General features: G+C 35.6%; 1 protein-coding gene across 5 annotated transcripts in view; it reads left to right on the top strand.

The window, feature by feature from the left end:
- The window catches only part of LOC121313091 (solute carrier family 12 member 7-like), a 94,535-nt gene that overhangs the window by 40,565 nt on the left and 36,109 nt on the right, over positions 1-17,861 (top strand). For 4 of the 5 annotated variants that reach the window (XM_041245249.1, XM_041245251.1, XM_041245250.1 and 1 more), the window contains exons 2-9: positions 7,470-7,564; positions 7,862-7,993; positions 9,524-9,670; positions 13,501-13,555; positions 14,630-14,760; positions 14,914-15,152; positions 15,578-15,789; positions 16,309-16,470. In XM_041245249.1, the coding sequence (XP_041101183.1) occupies positions 7,470-7,564; positions 7,862-7,993; positions 9,524-9,670; positions 13,501-13,555; positions 14,630-14,760; positions 14,914-15,152; positions 15,578-15,789; positions 16,309-16,470 (1,173 nt within the window). Of the gene's footprint in view, positions 1-7,469; positions 7,565-7,861; positions 7,994-9,523; positions 9,671-10,896; positions 13,053-13,500; positions 13,556-14,629; positions 14,761-14,913; positions 15,153-15,577; positions 15,790-16,308; positions 16,471-17,861 lie in introns of those variants that run through there. The other variant, XM_041245253.1, reaches the window with a different exon arrangement.

Raw genomic sequence — 17,861 nt, 5'->3', positions numbered from 1 at the left:
GAACAGTAATTTAAATACTGAAACTTACAAAATTACACTAATCTGCACTCAAATCCAAATGCCAAAATAATTGTAATCGATGCGGGATCTACCGTGTGGTTGATGACTGCGACTGGAGTTATGCTTCCCGAGCCATAGGCGAGTGCACTAACAAGTCAAAGTCATCTACCACACTGTAGAGCCCGCATCGAGAGGGCTCTGTTGCTATTAGAAAACTACTTATTTCTTTCTTTATTTATTTTCTCAAAAAAAAAAAAAAGAAAAAGAAAACCTATATTTACCTTGAACTTCTCATATTACGCCTGTTAACCGCTGAATTGGTTTGGCTGGTGCAGAAAGAACTGAAACATCAATGGTAGTTTGATTGGCTGTTTTTGAGGCTGGTCATTGTTTGGATCCAGTTTGACATAATTGTTGACAAATGTGTTTTTTCTGCTGGTTTGCTGTCTAGTAGCTGCGAATTGAGCCTTCTTTACAGTGTCCTGTCACAGACATGATTTCCCTTGTCTCTAGACCAGCATCAGAAAGTATCAATGTAGCTTTTTATGTTATAAGATTAGTTGGAATTTATGCGTGGATTGATTTAAAATTTAATTCACATTTAATTCTTCAACATTCCAGCAGGCATCTGTGCAAAATAGAAGCCTACTAGATCCAGAAACTGATTGGCTGTTCGCAGTCAGTCGTTTTCTAATTTTATTTAATACATGTTCAATCTCGTATTTACAGGAAAGTTGCTTTTTTTAAAACTAGACATTCTATTTTAAACTTTGGTCAACTGCCATGTGGTAGTGTCCCGCAATGCAAATTTCTGAATGGCAGATGTAGCCTCTGCAGCTTTTTCGTTCTAATTCATCAGTCTCAGCACTCTTGTATATGTTGTTGCACTTTTAAAAAAAAAAAAAAAAAAAAAAAAAAAAAAAAAAAGGAACAGTTATATAATAACATAATTCTATAATAACATAAAAACTTCTATTTTGTACACCCTGGTTACGAGCAAGATATGTGCTGCTGCCATTTTAAGACTATATAAACTGGTGTGCTTTCAACTTATTGTTGGACTTTAGTGCATTATTAAGTTTTCACTTTTCCACCTTGCATATATTAACAGGTACAACATTAACAGGACTGTATAATCATTTGGTACAGATAAATTAATGTTATAGTTGGAAGTGTACAAGTACTGTACAGATGTTATAAATGCATATTTACTAATATTATAGTAAGGATGCTGCAGATCATTTCAGATTCTTGCTGGATTGATCATCTCCTGTACGCTTATAAAAGGATGAGTGTTTTGTGGGATATTTATACATGTAAGCACTTTTTATACAGCCTGTTACTGTGTATTGATTTTAGTTCAATAACTATAACTCCTCTAGCAGACTCTGCATATGTATAATTTACTGGCCTCTTATTACCCATCATGTGTTTTTGCAGAATAACTGTATTTGTGGATTGGAAAATAAATTGCTATATATGTGTTTATGATTTCTTTCAGTTCGTGAAACCGAGGCACTGTTCATGAAACTGTGGCACTGACGCAACAAAATCCAACTTAAATTAATGCAACAAATATTACTAATCTGCACTGCTTTTGTCCACATGCCAGCTCTGCGAAGGACATAGACAGTGACTCTCAAAAGTATTCACCCCCCCCTTGGACTTTTCCACACTTTATTGTGTTACAACATGGAATCAAAATGGATTTAATTAGGAGTTTTTGCCACTGATCAACATAAAGTCCATAATATCAAAGTGAAAAATAAAATCTACAAATTGTTCTAAATTAATTACAAATATAAAACTGAAAATATAATTGATTGCATAAGTATTCACCCCCTTGAGTCAGTATTTGGTAGAGGCACCTTTGGCAGCAATTGCAGCCATGAGTGTGTTTGGATAAGTCTCTATCAGCTTTGCCCATCTGGACACTCCAATTTTTGCCTATTCTTTTTTGCAAAATTGCTCACGCTCCAAGTTGGATCGGGACCTTTGGTGAACAGCGATTTTCAACTCTTTCCACATATTCTCAATTGGATTGAGGTCCAGGCTTTGACTGGGCCACTCCAGGACATTGACCTTTTTGTTTTTAAGCCACTCCAGTGTGGCTTTGGCTGTATGTTTGGGGTCATTGTCCTGCTGGAAAATGAATCTTCTCCCAAGTCCCAGGTCTCTTGCAGACTTCAGCAGGTTTTCCTCCAGTATTTCTCTGTACTTTGTAGCATCCATTTTGCCCTCTTTTTCTTCACAAGCTTTCCAGGCCCTGACGCAGAGAAGCATCCCCATAGCATGATGCTGCCACCACCATGCTTCACGGTAGGGATGGTGTTCTCAGGATGATGTGCGGTGTTAGGCTTGTGCCAAACATAGGGCTTAGTGTTGAGGCCAAAAGGCTCTATTTTGGTCTCATCAGACCATAGAATCTTCTTCCACTTAGTCTCAGAGTCTCCTACGTGCCTTCTGGCAAACTCTAGCCGAGATTTGACGTGAGGTGCCCCCCCCCCCCCAACAATGGCTTTCTTTTTGTCACTCTTCCATAAAGGCCAGTTTTGTGAAGCACCCAGGCTATTGGTGCCCTATGCACAGTGTCTCCCAGCTCAGCTGTGGAAGACTGTAACTCCTTTAGAGTTACCTAACTAGTGCTCTTCTCGCCGGGATACTCAGTTTTTGAGTACGGCCTGTTCTGGACAGATTCATAGTTGTGCCGTATTCTCTCCATTTCTTAGTAATAGACTTTACTGTGCTCCGGGGGATATTCAATGCCTTGGAAATGTTCTTATATCCTATCCCTGATTGGTGCTTTTGAAGAACCTTATTCCGGATTGGCTTTGAATGTTCCTTCGTCTTCATGATGTAATTTTTGTTAGGAAATGTACTAACCAACTGTGGGACCTCCCAGAGACAGGTGTATTTAATCTGAAATCATGTGAAACAGCTTAATTGCACATAGGTGGACTCCATTCAGCTAATTATGTGACTTCTAAATACAACTGGTTGGACCAGAGGTTATTTAGGTGTGTCATAGCAAAGGGGGTGAATACTTATACAATCAATTATTTTCTGTTTTATATTTGTAATTAATTTAGAACAATTTGTAAATTGTATTTTTCACTTTGGCATTATGGACTTTTTTGTGTTGACTAGTGGCAAAAACTCCAAATTAAATCCATTTTGATTCCATGTTGAAACACAATAAAATGTCCATGCGCTGTGTGGGGTTTGTGCCAAATATAACGCTTTGCGTTTAGGCCAAAAAGTTCCATTTTAGTTTTGTCAGACCACAAAACTTTTTGCCACATGGCTACAGAATCTTCAGAGTGTTTTTTTTTTTTTTGCATACTTCACATGGGATTCAAGGTGGGCTTTCTTGAGTAATGGCTTCCTTCTTGCCACCCTACCATACAGGCTAGATTTGTGGAGTGCTTAGGATATTGTTGTCACATGCACTCTTTGACCAATCTTGGCCATAAAAGCCTGTAGCTCTTGCAAAGTTGCCATTGGCCTCTTGGTAGCCTCTCTGATCAGTCTCCTTCTTGATTGGTCATCCAGTTTGGAGGGCTGGCCTGATCTAGGCAGGGTCTTGGTGGTGTCATACACCTTCCACTTCTTAATAGTCATCTTGACCTTCCCCCAAGGGACATTCAAGGCCTTTGATATTGTTTTATACCCATCCCCTGATCTGTGCCTTTCAACAACTTTGTCCCAGAGTTCTTTTGAAAGCTCCTTGGTGCTCATGGTTGAGTCTTTGCTTTGAAATGCAGTACCCAGCAGATGCAACCTACAGGAACTGCTGAATTTATCCTGAAATCATTTGAATCATTACAATTTATCACAGATGGAGGCCACTTGTGTGATTTTTGAAGGCGATTGATTACACCTGAGCTAATTTAGGATTGCTATTATAAGGGGGGTGGATACTTATCCAACCAAGCTATTTCAGTTTTTATTTTTAATTAATTTTCTACAAAGTTCTAGAATATTTTTTTTCACTTGGAAGTTGTGGGGTAGAATGTGTAGATAAATGGGGGGGGGGGGGGGACTTTTAATGGATTTTAATTCCAGTCTATATGGCAACAAAAGGTGAACATTTTGAAAGGGGGTGTAACTTTCTATAGGCACTGTGTGTGTGTGTGTATATATATATATATATATATATATATATATATATATATATATATATATATATATATATCATATATATAGATATTGTGTGTGTAACACACACACTTTTTGGTTTGAGGTTTAGAGTCTGTTCTAGACTTCCGCTTTTCAGAAACCGCGTGGCTCTCTAGAAATGTACCGGAGTGTTTTTTCTAACAACAGAACAAACGTAGTGCGGGGAAAAAAAAATCACGTCTCTATTAAACGCTAATAATAATAATAATAATAATAATAATAATAGAAAACGTCATTTAAGGTAAGCCTACATGTAATGCATATTTGTTAAATGCAGTTATTACGTTACTTAAAGTTTTGATTATTTTAAATGTGCTGAAACCTCTTAGTGTGTTGTATTAAAAATGTACAAGTTTGAGATTAAACAATTAAATTATTTTTGGTAATGATACTTATTCCTTTTATTCATTTTTAAAAACATTTTAGAAGTTTGTAGTATTATTATTGTGCTGTAAGCGTAGTCTACATTCCAGTGTCCTGATATCTACAGGAGTGTCTTTGTGGATTTAACTGTGGTTGTTATTATTAATAATGGTAGCTCTAATTCATACTCTGCTTGTTCATTTTCCAATGTTTTACATACCGTGCCCTTGTTAGCCAGTTGCATATAAAAAGACGTAATAACACTTTTGCTTTATACTTGAGGGTGTACAGTACAATATAATTTTGTTATAAAACAAAAGTGTTATTCAGTTCCCACTGACACAAAACCTTTTAACAGAGTTGCTGGAATGTTTAAATTGAGTTGATGTCCAAGGTTGTGTCTTAGCGGCTTCTCAATGACCGCCTGAAGCATGTGAAGCGAGTGATCTAATATAAACTCTGGTCTCCAGTACGCCAGATCTGCTGGCAAATATTGTAAAACTTGTCCCTCAGACAAATCTTGTTGTTCCGGCATCAGGCGATATGACTTCTACACCCTTGCACTACACTGTTACTAAATAGTGTGTTGTAATTTATTTGGCTGTTCTTGATGAGTCTTAACCTGTGTGTAATGAAAAAGAACCCCGAAACTGGATTTAGTTACAAGGTGGTTCTTGAAATTAACCTAAGGTTAAAGAAGATTTGGTGTAGTTTTGGATCAGATTACAATGACTTGTGTAAAATGTGTGTTCATACTCTTTCTTTTTAATACTTGAGGGAGATAGCAGGTTTTCCTTTTTGACACTGCTGGTCAGCTTTGATGGCACATTTGTTTTTGTTGTTTATGGGAAGCTTGGCATGGAGTGGTACTGTATTAGACAAGGGCATTCTGTCTTACTGTATTATTACCACATAGCTTTATGGAGAAGCCTCTTCATCAGACCATGTCAATAAAGAAGTAAAAGTTAGGATAAGTAAGTAGAATTCACTGCACTGGGCAACGTTTAATTCCTTGAGTCAAAATGAATAAACAAATAAATCTTGGATTTGTTTCAGATTATTTTGAGTGTTAAAGTTAATTGCACAAGTCAGGTAAAAGTTACTCCAAATTATTAAATGCTTTTTAATTACAAATACTGTATACATCTTGAACTCCTCTATGTAGTGAAGCTAACAATCTGCATGATAATTATTAAAATAATGAACACAGACACATGTTTCAAATGTTTGCCTTTCCCACATGCTGTTGGTTTAGTGGAACTGTTGGTTTTGTTACCAGGCTTCCATGCACTGAAATGAAAATTGATCTGGCAGGCACTTGTTTTTATAAGCAAATGTACATGTGAAGATTCCCCTGCTGTGCTCTGATTTTAGATAGACACATTATGTTGTAGAGTATGTTTCACAATACAGTATGTGTTGTATTCTGCCGAGATTGCTCAAAGGTGATAGTAACTAGATGTTGGCCAAGTACCACTGAGCACCTTAACGTAATGCTCTGTATGCATATGATATTTCCAGATTTTTGTATGAGCCCTAATTATAAGTGCCATGCACAAAGTATATATGATGTGTACGTTCAATGTGATCATTCAGTAATACACAAATTTTGCACTGATAAAACCAAAGCCTTTGATGCAGAGTGTCTTCACCTGCCTGAAAAGTGATTTGCATCAGTAGAATGCATGCTTTCAAGTGTGTTGGCTCGTGATTATTTTGACTGTACTGTGATTTTGCCAGTTGCAGTGAAATAAGACCAAAACTTATGCTCATTTTGAACCTTATGTTTACACATAAAGCCAAAAGGTAATTTACACCCATCCCTCTCATGAAAGTGAGAATGCATTGACCATGCAATAGCCTAACATCTTGTTGTGCTAGAAATGCTATCCTTTGTTTTAATCTGGCTCTGCAAACAGCAATCAACATTTGCAGCCGTGTATAAATGTGAGAGCTTTTGATGCTGTTGGAAAACATGGATTGAGAATTGATTAGCAGTTTGCTACGCATGTGGACTGGCAGAGCTATACTGGTGTTTTTTTCTGAAAAGAGACTAATATTGCAGATAGCAGACTGTTTGGTTCAAATTGCATGTACTGCTTACAATTGATAGAGACATTGCGTCTACAAGTTTCTTGCCCAGCATTGACTGCAAGCTAAAAAGATAACAATGCTGTGGACCAGAAGGGGCCAGGCTGTAAGACTTTGGAATGCAAAGCATAAAGGGGCTAAAAGGCTCCCAGGGACTGACATTGGACCCAGAGGTTCTCAGAGAGATCGAAAGAGATAATGCCACTGGGATAAAAGGGGCAGATTTATGGACCTTTTTTTCTCCAGGAGTGTGAAGAATGCACTGAGTTCAGAGGTTGTCACACTAGACTACACACACACACACACACACACACACACACACACACACATACATACAGACACACACACACACACACACACTAAATTAACAGAATAATGTGTTGTACCTTGACCATTGGTTAAGTGTCAGAGAAAGGGGAGGTGGACCATCTATACAGAAGGGTATTTAATGTCATGCAAACATTGTAATGATGAGTATTCTGTTTGTCCTGTACCTGGGACCAGACTCCCTGCATATTTCAATAAACCTGGCAACTGATTGAAGAAAAGGACTCTGTGCATTTTCTTGAATCTACTTAATCATCATCATTTTTTTTGTAAGTTACTTCAGATGCTGTTTGCAATTAGGTGCCAGGATTCTGTAACAGTCACTTTCCTTCTAGCTGTGGTAAATATTTTTTATATTCATTCAGGCATCCTCATAAAGTTCTGATAATAATAATTTAATAATAAAAAAATCCACCTTTTTATAGCAGGAAGATAAACTGTTTGCTTGATGATATTACTTTGTTAGATGACAATTGGTTAACCAGCTGTCTCGTTTGTCTGTTGTTCAGGAGATGGAAACCCACAAGAAAGTAGCCCCTTTATTAACAGCTCTGACCTTGACAGAGGAAACTTCTATGACGGGAAGAACATGGCACTGTTTGAGGTAATTTTCAGCTTTGCAATTGTTTAACAATCACTTAAACCTTGAAGCTTCCGGTGACACAGTAACACTTTGCTTTCAGATAGCAAATTTATTTTTGTTCAATTAAATGACATCGAAAGAATATTTTGTGAAATTGAACCCAAGCTCAGATGGCAATCTCCTGCACTAAACCTGATCCAGTTGGATTATTGGGCTAAACCAGTCAACCTTAGATCAGACTACAGTACTCTATGTAACTTGGTTATGCCTTGTTAGACTTCTTCTTGTGAATAATATTACATATATCCCTGTTAACAGGAGGAGATGGACAGTAACCCCATGGTGTCATCACTTCTCAATAAACTGGCAAATTACACTAATTTGACTCAGGGTGTGGTCGAACATGAAGAGGCTGAGAATAATGACGGGGCCAGGAGAAAGGAAATTAAAGTAAGTTTAAATGCTCATCATGGTTTTATACAGTAAAAATTGAGTGAGAAAAATATTGTGATCATGTTTTTTTTGTCTTTCTAACATTTTAGTTTTTTGCTGCATCTTTTCTTTGTGCACACTTGGTGCCTTTGGTGAACAGGAGGGCTTGTCAACATCCTTTGTGTTCTTGATTATAAATCGCCAAGGGAACAGTTACCAGGGGAGGCAGGCTGGCGGAGGGAGGGGTGTGTTTTTTCAACCTGGTTTCCAAAGGCTTGTAATGATCCGATTGAGCATGTTTTAATTTTAGTAATTCTAGAATATTAACTGTTAAAACAACAACAACAACAACAAAAAAAAAAAAACACAACTTAAAGCTATGGGTTGTAGCGGTTTAATTTTTTTTTACCTCATTAGTTTAGTAGGTAGTACAGTATTTTATTTACAGGAAACTAGGTTCAGTTTCAATAAAATTATATAGGTTTCATGGCCCAAATGATTTGCCCAACATTGTAACGTAAGAACTTGGTAGGATAAGCAACGTTAATCAGTGAATGGATGTGTCGCATAATCCACAGTCTTAACTGCGTAACATCAAACAGTGCATCATTATTTTAAAGCTATTCACCACATTGTTTAAGGAGGTTGTTTTTGGAGGGTTCTTCATTGTGAAATTCACATCACGTGTCAGTCCTAGTAGTTTACACAAATAGATATGCTGGTATTAATATTTATATGTATCAATAACCCTTGTTACAAACTTGTTCTAATGTACAAAATAACACACACCATCATGACAGGGCACTCAAATAACCCAGTTCTGTTTTGCATGTTTTTGAAAGATGTCTCAGTGGATTATTTTTTGTCCCTTCAACTGTTCTTGCTTCTAATTTAAAAATACTATACAGTTGCCAAGTGTTATTAAGCTTCACCACAAGACCACATTCCCTTTGAAGTGTGTCTCACTAATATATTCACATCTCCTGCTTGGAAATGGTCATGGCGGATATAATTGGCTAGTGGAGAGTCTTCGTTTGTAGTCTAGTAATGCCATTTCCAACTCGGGTTTTCTAAATTCAGGAGCAAGGAATATACCAATAAAATATGTTTACTCTTCAGTAAATCTGCTGAATTGTTGAGTCTTTGTTTGAGGATATGGTACGTACTGTGATATTCTGGACAAAGTCATGTTTTTGTTATTGTGCAACATGCAGCAAAATTTTAGTCAACAGATTGCTGAAGTATAAATGTACTGTTTATATATTGTTTTACTTTTAAGGATTAAAAAGATCCAGAGCAATAAATTGTCTTACCTGAATGTATGGTACACTACAGTTCTGGTATGATTTGGTATTTTTGATACAGTAAAAACTGAATCAGCTTGCTCCTGCTTTTTATTTCATTTGGTGCTGTATTTAAGCAGGTCTCAAACCACAGATGGATTTATTCTACAAAAAGTAGAACATAATCATACATAATCATAGAACAAACATAATATAGGAACATAATCATTCTTGCACAAACCTAATTTGATTGTATTTCCTTCAGAGTCCCCGAATGGGTACCTTCATTGGAGTGTACCTGCCGTGCTTGCAGAACATTCTGGGAGTAATCCTTTTCCTCCGTTTCACCTGGATTGTTGGAACTGCAGGCATCCTTGAGTCCTTCGCCATTGTCTTCATGTGCTGTTCTTGTGTAAGTTCATTTCACCTACATGTTTAGGCTTGTTACCTGGGTGTGCTGTAATCAAATACGCATAGCATCTGTGAGGTATATCGGAAATGCATTACACCTAAATACATTATTAATAATAATTAGGGTTGTCAAGAGATTAAAAAAATTAATCACAATTTTAATCTTGAGATTAAAAAAATCTATCTTAATCTTTTTTTAATTGCATATTTAATTGATAGTTACAGCATTCACCTTATTTGTTTGTTTTATTACTGGTGGTTGTTGTTGTTATCAAAAAAAACAACCCAGCATAAAAACCCTGTTTTCCTATTTCTAGATTATCTTTATTGTTTTATATTTATTTACATCGAGCATTTGTTGTTAAATTGTTTGAAACAACTCCTAAATTACAATGGAGTTTATTACTTACCTTACTGCATTTACAATTATCAGTTCCCTTTACAGTTTTCTTTACTCATAAAATGATGTTTTTCATTGCCGTTTAAATACCAGATTCTGCCGAGTCAACGCCCATGGTTGAATTATCACCCCCACCCCCACTTTTTAGCTGAATATAATTTTTTCGCTCTTTCTAATTAATAACCATGCGCAAAAAAAAAACATAACCATGCAATTCCAAGTCTCGTGCATCAAATGAGTAAAACAAGCTCTCCAGTACAGTAGTTGCTCTGCATTGATTGAATAAGTGGTAAGCACTTTTCCTTTTGGATCCGACAATAAAGACTTGAGTCTTATTTGATTACGCTTTCCTGTTAAGCTGCAATCCAATTTGTCTTACAATAGACTTCAGCTTTAAAGTTTAATGTGTGTTTTATGAACATTTAAAATGGGATTACAATGGACTTACACAGCACACTTCTTTCAAGCAAACCCTTTACTTTGTGCTTCACCATTTAACACTAGAACCGCCACGGTTATACTCATACCTAAGACCGCCACCGGCAGTCTTTATGACTGTTACATTTTAAACAACATCAGTATTAAAATCTATCGGATACAACTCAAAAGTTTTATTCAAGCACATCATAACAAACGCTGATGACACAGATGAAACGCTGTATTTAAATGAACATTTAAATGTAATGGGTTTATTTTCTAACTTGCCATATATAAAGCACTACTTCAAAAAATAAAATAATATAATAAAATAAACATTTCAAAATAAACTAGTATGTAAACAGGAATACGTACATACAAAACTGTAAAAACGAAAGTCGTTTTTAATTTAAAACTAAAATAACATGTTTTCTCTTGCGTGTGTGTCACTCGGTGCAGAACAGAGTCCAGGTTCAGCTGCTGCAGTCGTGCAGAGAAGCTAGCGCTGTGGCTAGCTTCAGGATGAAATCTCTCCTACTGATGTTTTCCCTCGTGCATTTCTTGTACAAAACGAAGGAATTGATGGTTGCCAAGTCCAGTAGAGATTACAACAGGCTTGTATATAAAAATAAAATAGTATATTATAGGTTATATTAAAACAAAAACATGTATTGTAAAAGGTAGTCAAAGTGACAGCTTTGGTAGAGGGGATTATAACTTTATTTTTGCGATCATGCCTTTCAAACACCATCTTGGTATTTAATACATGTATTTAGGAAAAAAGTGAAGAACTTTCAACCGCATATCATTCACACATGCAGAGTAATTTACATTTTAAAGTGAAAACCGTCAAAATCACTTCCATGGCTGTTCAAAATGTTAATAAATGTTAACGGCACTGCTTGATTCTTTAGCTTAACAATGTACTGTGCTTTACCTTTTGAGTTTTAAACATGCCTAATTCTAAATGTAAAATGACATAGTGGACTTACGCAGCACCATTTTTCAGGCAAACGGATTACTTTATATTTCACCATTTAATAAATGTTAACTGTATTTATTGATTATTTAATGTAAATGTGCACTGTGACATTTGAATTTTAAACTTAATCTATCTAGCTAATGTTAAAAATATTACAGTAATATTGCTTGTTATTTCGCCCCTGTCTTGAGTCAACGCCCCTCCCCCACTTATGCCTAACATCAACTCTACGCCCCCGGCAGAATCCGGTAATAATAATAATAATTTAAAATTCTCTTTTAATAATATTCAGTAACTGCTATGTCCTCCATAATTGTAAATAATATTGTTTAAAAATAAAATGTGTTCATTGAAATAAAACTGAGCTATAATGTTAACGGGGCTGCAGTCAGTAGCTGTCCAGCAGCACTGGTTATAGTATCGGACTTGGCTTTATTCACGGGTTTGCAGCAATCCTGAATTTCTAAAAGAGTACTCTGTCAAAACTGACGGGTTTCATTTGTTATCTGTAGCAGAAAAACTACTAGTGTATTTTGAGAAATGAAAGCATGTTTAGCACACAGGTGGTACAGTAGACTAGATGCACTCCTGTGATACTGGAACTCACTTTGACTGTAGATACAAGTAACCATCTTTCTATCCAATGAAATTAAAAAAAAAAAAAACTTCCCATTCATAAGTCCTTCAGTTTGAGTGCTTTGTACATAATGCGGTTCCGTGACTAATTTAGTATTCAAACGATGACTACACTCATTCAATCCTGGCATGCACTCGAGTGTATTAAAATGGCGCCTCAGGAAATTAATGATGGTATGCTAAGAAGGACAAGACAGGAGTGCAATTAACATGAGTTAAAAAAAGAATCCAGAAATATTATTAATAACATTAATACTGGTAATAATAAAACATACAGTAACAGAGCACATTTTCGAGGTTTAACATAACAAACTGTATTGGCATAATACCGAGCCAGTAGCTTTTAAAAATAACTGTGAAATAACTATGAAAGTAGTTATTCTGTATATTATAGTGTTTTTGAAAGGATGGTTTAAAAGAGGTACATGTTATACAAATGTAACCCAATGCAATACAGTCATGCATATGCACAATTTGTTTTAGAAATGACAGTATTATAAATGAAGGATTTTATAGGATTGAATCATTTCTTTTAACATGTATCAATGTAATGTTTCATCAAAGAACAAAAAAATTGTAATTTTAGACATCTAATCATTATTTAGTCACCTTTGCAAATCAAGGCCTTGGATTCTCACGCTGTCTGAGGTTTTCATTTTCACCAGTGATTAATCACAAAATAGAGAGATAGCAGCAGGTTATATGAAGATGATGACATTTAAAGCAAAGCGGATGTACAGTGAAGTTTAAATCCAAAAACAAACTTCTGTATGCCAGCATTATTATGCCCCTACCTTAGTACAGCATTATGATCTGAATTTGCTCAAGGATTAAACAGTTGAGTGGATAAGCGCTATTAACGGTTAATAAATCATTTATTTTCTTGTCACTGCTATACATAGATTCATTAACAGATAATACATTTGGGAATGGAGGGATCATTCTAAGGTAAGAGGATAAGATTACTAACTAATCTGGTTTCCTCTTGATGTACTGTACTTAGTCTTTGAAACTAAGCTGGGACTTAAATTAACAATGGACAGGATCTTACGAAACAAAAAAAAAAAAACTAACTTTTTTATGCATAAATTAGATGCCATAAATATTGGTTATGAATGACAAACTTTAAAACTGTATTTTGTAGTATAAAATACATTGCAATGACCAGTGGTTTAACTTAGAGATTAAATAGACATTGCGAAACCTGCTAAAATGAATGGCACACAAATAAAATGTACTTTGTGTTTTCACCACAGTGAATTTGCAAAAACAAGACAACTAAATACATATATTTGTTGCTGCATTTTACCCTACACCATGCATGTACTGCATATTTGTAATATTTGGTTTATGTAATTCTGTACTGACTACTTTTTTCACTGTTTCTTTTTAACAGACTATGCTTACTGCTATATCAATGAGTGCAATTGCAACAAATGGGGTTGTACCAGGTAATGCAAAAATACATTTATATATATATATATATATATATATATATATATATATATATATATATATATATATATATATATATATATATATATAATTATTACACACACTCTTATCCATTGAAAAATGAGTAATGCAAAACTTTAAGTGAGCCTGTGAACATTAAACTGGCTATGATCAGCATGTACCCTCATAGTATAATATTACATAGAATAGCACATTACAAAGCTAGTACTGTTTAATTAATTATTTTTAAAACTATTTTTCTTTAACAATGCACATCTACACCACTGACAACAACCAGTAAATTAGCTAAATGCTAGTGTTTCAATATAGCATTTTTTAAAATGACTGTTTGGGGAATCAGTTAATCCGATCCTAGGCTAATTTTAGTTTTTATCACTGCACGTAATGAACTGAGGTCAATTATCATTTCCTTGTAATTGCACTGGTGTTTCTGCCACCAGATTGGTTTATCTTTTTCATTGTCCATGGTATTCAAGTTCAGCTTCATGAACCCAGGCCTTTCTTTGAACAAAGGCACTGTTCCAATATACTGTTTTAACCAATAATAGGAACCCTAACAAATAAGTAAGCAGTGTTGTGTGACGTATCAGATCTACAGATGAACAACAATGCTTATATTGTTTTGCTCAAGGTAAACAAGATCAGGTGTCCACGCAGCAAAGCAAGGGGCCAAACTTCAGTAGGAAAAAGATCCATACTGGTTGCTTTTATTACAATACCCAAACCCTGGCAATTTCCATTTTTGTAACACCAGACACTAATTCTTTTGTTATTTTTTGGACAGCTGGATTAACAATACAAATGGAACTGCTTTTGTACTTTAGTGAAACACCTCAAGTGAGTGCACAATGTGTGTCGTACAGCAAATGTACAGAACTGTCAAAATTATGTTCGATAAAGCCTCTGCATAGTGGAATGGAAAAAAAAAATAACCTTGTGCTCTCCCAGTGTAATTCACTGGATCATAAAATGCGGTATTGATTTGTATCACAGACAGTAACCATTTCTGTAACTCCCAATTAAACTGATCCATCATATTCATTTCACAGCTGGTGGTTCGTACTATATGATTTCAAGGTCACTTGGTCCAGAGTTTGGAGGGGCAGTGGGACTTTGCTTTTACCTGGGGACAACATTTGCTGGTTCAATGTATATCCTTGGTACCATTGAAATTCTTTTGGTAAGTAAATTAATCCTGCTTCCAAATTAGAATTATTTATTCATTTAAAAAATGACCTAAATCCTGCTTTTGAACAGCTCTTAATTGTCTACTGTAGTACAGTCACATTCAATCATTTCCATTGTTGCAACTGTAATTTTTTATTTCTTCCAGACCTACATTGTTCCAAATGCAGCCATATTCAAAGGTGAAAATGGTGGAGAGACAGAGGCCATGCTTAACAATATGAGGGTCTATGGAACCTGTTGTATTATTTTAATGGCTTTGGTAGTTTATGTTGGAGTTAAATATGTGAACAAACTATCACTGGTGTTCCTCGCCTGCGTGATGCTTTCTATTTTTGCGATCTATGCTGGTGTCATCAAAAGTGCCTTTGACCCTCCTGATTTTCCGTAAGTAACAAGCATATTTAGGGTTTATTCCTTATTATGTAAGACAAAGCAAATGTTGTTTATTCATATATCAGATTTTTTTCTTTTGTTTTGTTTTTTAAATGTGCCTTATTTTTTTAATATTGAAAATGATGATTGCAAAAAATGCATCGATGAAGTGTTAAAGAAATTAAGTTAGGGATATACCTATACATTTATATTCACAAAAGATTGTAGAAGAATGTTAGGTATGCCTGATGGAAACTACTTTAAAAAAATTATGCTGGTACTATTAGAGTAAAACAGTTGTTCTAAGGGCCTTCGTTGCACCACTGTGTCTATTTCAGACCACTGTCTACTAAATACAAATGTCTAGATTGAAAGGCAGCTGTGCATTTACAGAGCACACAGGCATCACCTCTGTCCTCTTTTGTTTTTAACTTCAGAATATGCCTCCTGGGAAACCGCACCTTATTAAGTCACACCTATGATGTGTGTGCAAAGGTTGTAATAGAAGCAAATGAAACCATGACCACCAAGCTCTGGAGCCTGTTCTGTGATAGTCCTTTCCTCAACGCCTCCTGTAATGAATATTTTGAGATGAATAATGTTACAGAAATAAAAGGAATCCCTGGACTTGCCAGTGGAGTTATAAATGGTTTGTGTACATTATTTTAACAAATTTTTGTTAGTTTTTTGTTCACTTTTGGAGGGAAGGGAGGGAGGAGGGGAGAAGGGGTTGTGTAATGATACTTGGCAGCTTTGTGATGTTGCTGTTGAAAAAAATAAAAACAGCATTAGAGCAATGAAACCTGGCAACTGGAGGCACCAGGCGATAGGCAACAGGATCCTAGAATAGACCTACTGACACAAGTCAGGAATTCAGATTAGGAAATGGTCACCCAATTATTGGTGGAAGTGGTCACCTGGCCAATAGAACATGTTTTTGGCCCTGCACACTTAATGTGACCACATCCACTTCTGGTTGATTTTATTTGTTTTTGATTTGGTCTGAACCGTTTCTGAATCAGAGTCCTGCACACTGGTTTAACCATTCATTTCGTGGTAATCCTAGAAATGTGTTGCCCATCATCAGGTACCTCAACATGCCATATTTACCACCTGCATGCAATTGTTCAATTTTGTAAAAGCATTTTCGTTTTTTGATATCTCCTAGATAATCTCTGGAGGGATTATGGACCACAGGGCATGTTGGTTGAAAAGAAAGACCAGCCTTCCATCTCTGCACCAGATTCAAAGTTCACTTCTCCCTATGTGTCCAATGACATTGCTACCTTTTTCACTCTCTTGGTTGGGATCTATTTTCCTTCTGTCACAGGTAGAAATTACTGGCAAACCAAACTGTACTGACATACACAACAATTGTATTTGTTCTGAAGATCCACAAATTACATATTGTACTGTTGATAAAAATTCTGAAAAGACAGTACAACCTTTCTTAGCATTGTAGCTTTGTAGCTATTGCCACAGTTGCAAACAAGTATTTGTTTTTAATTAAAGTACATGGTGCTAACAAAATAATTATTACGTAATATACATTGCTATTATTTAGTTGGACTAAGATTTTCCTACAGTATATGAAAAATGCACACATTCTAGTAAAGGTGAATTAGATTTTTTTCTAAAAGTTTTTTTTAAAGCTCTACTTCCGGTCAAAAGGAGAATTTACTTTATATATGTTCTTAATTTAATGAGAAGATTATGTTTGATCTTCTTAGGCCAGCAAAGCACATTACTATACGTTGTTTCAGGCTGAATTGAGCGCATGTTTGTGAACCATGTGCCTGAGACACATACACTCTGGATAATGTGCAATTCAGTTGTGCAGATGGTAATTGATTCTGCACCGATTAAATGCAGGGTCAGTTCAGCAAAAGCCAGAACAGCAAAGCAATTCAAGTTAGAAACAAGGCTATATAGCTGAGGGACCTCAAAATAACGTATTTATAAAGGTCAGGTAGTGCACTGTTGACAGTAGGAGCATGGTTAAAAATAAAACTAATTAGGCTGTAAACACCCTTCACATGAGTATTATATGTCAATACTGTGGATGTGGGTCTATTGGGTAAATGTGGTTATTGATTGTCAAGTTAATCTGGCCACATGTACCAACACATGATACTGAGGAGGGAACTTTATTTGCATATTCAGTTTGTTTGTTTATATTAAAAATAAACTAAAAAGGGTATAACTTTTTAGCCACATATGAAAATCCACCTGCTTGTTTGTGTGTCGTCGTTTACTATAATGACTGTATACCATTTCTAGATTTGTTTATGGCGTTACAGCTGTATGTGGAAAAGGGCATCTGCTAAGAAATAAATAATAGTAATAAGTAATGTAGTTGTGTACAGCGAGCTGGGAACATGCCATCTTGTGTGGGTTTCTTGTAATACACTTGTGTCACACCATGTTTTTCCCTGAGTGCTGTACTGTGGTTTTTGACTCGGGTTCCACGGTTATCTTGTGGTTTCTGTTGTGGAGTGTTTGCATGCTATCCTCAGAGTTTGGTTTGTGGAGGATAGCATGCAAATGTGGTGCATTGTCATAAGGTTCTTTGAATTGAATTATTACAAAAAATAAAAAAGTTACTAAAACTGCATAGTACTTTTATTAAATTAGAACTGTGAGAAACACTAAAATACTATATGTATCTGAGGTCTAATGTAAAGTTGTAGAAAGATTTAAAGAATGAAACGTGGACTGTAC

The sequence above is a fragment of the Polyodon spathula genome, chromosome 3, assembly GCF_017654505.1.
Source record: "Polyodon spathula isolate WHYD16114869_AA chromosome 3, ASM1765450v1, whole genome shotgun sequence".
Classification (NCBI taxonomy): domain Eukaryota; kingdom Metazoa; phylum Chordata; class Actinopteri; order Acipenseriformes; family Polyodontidae; genus Polyodon; species Polyodon spathula.
This window is presented reverse-complemented; position numbering and strand designations above follow the sequence as displayed.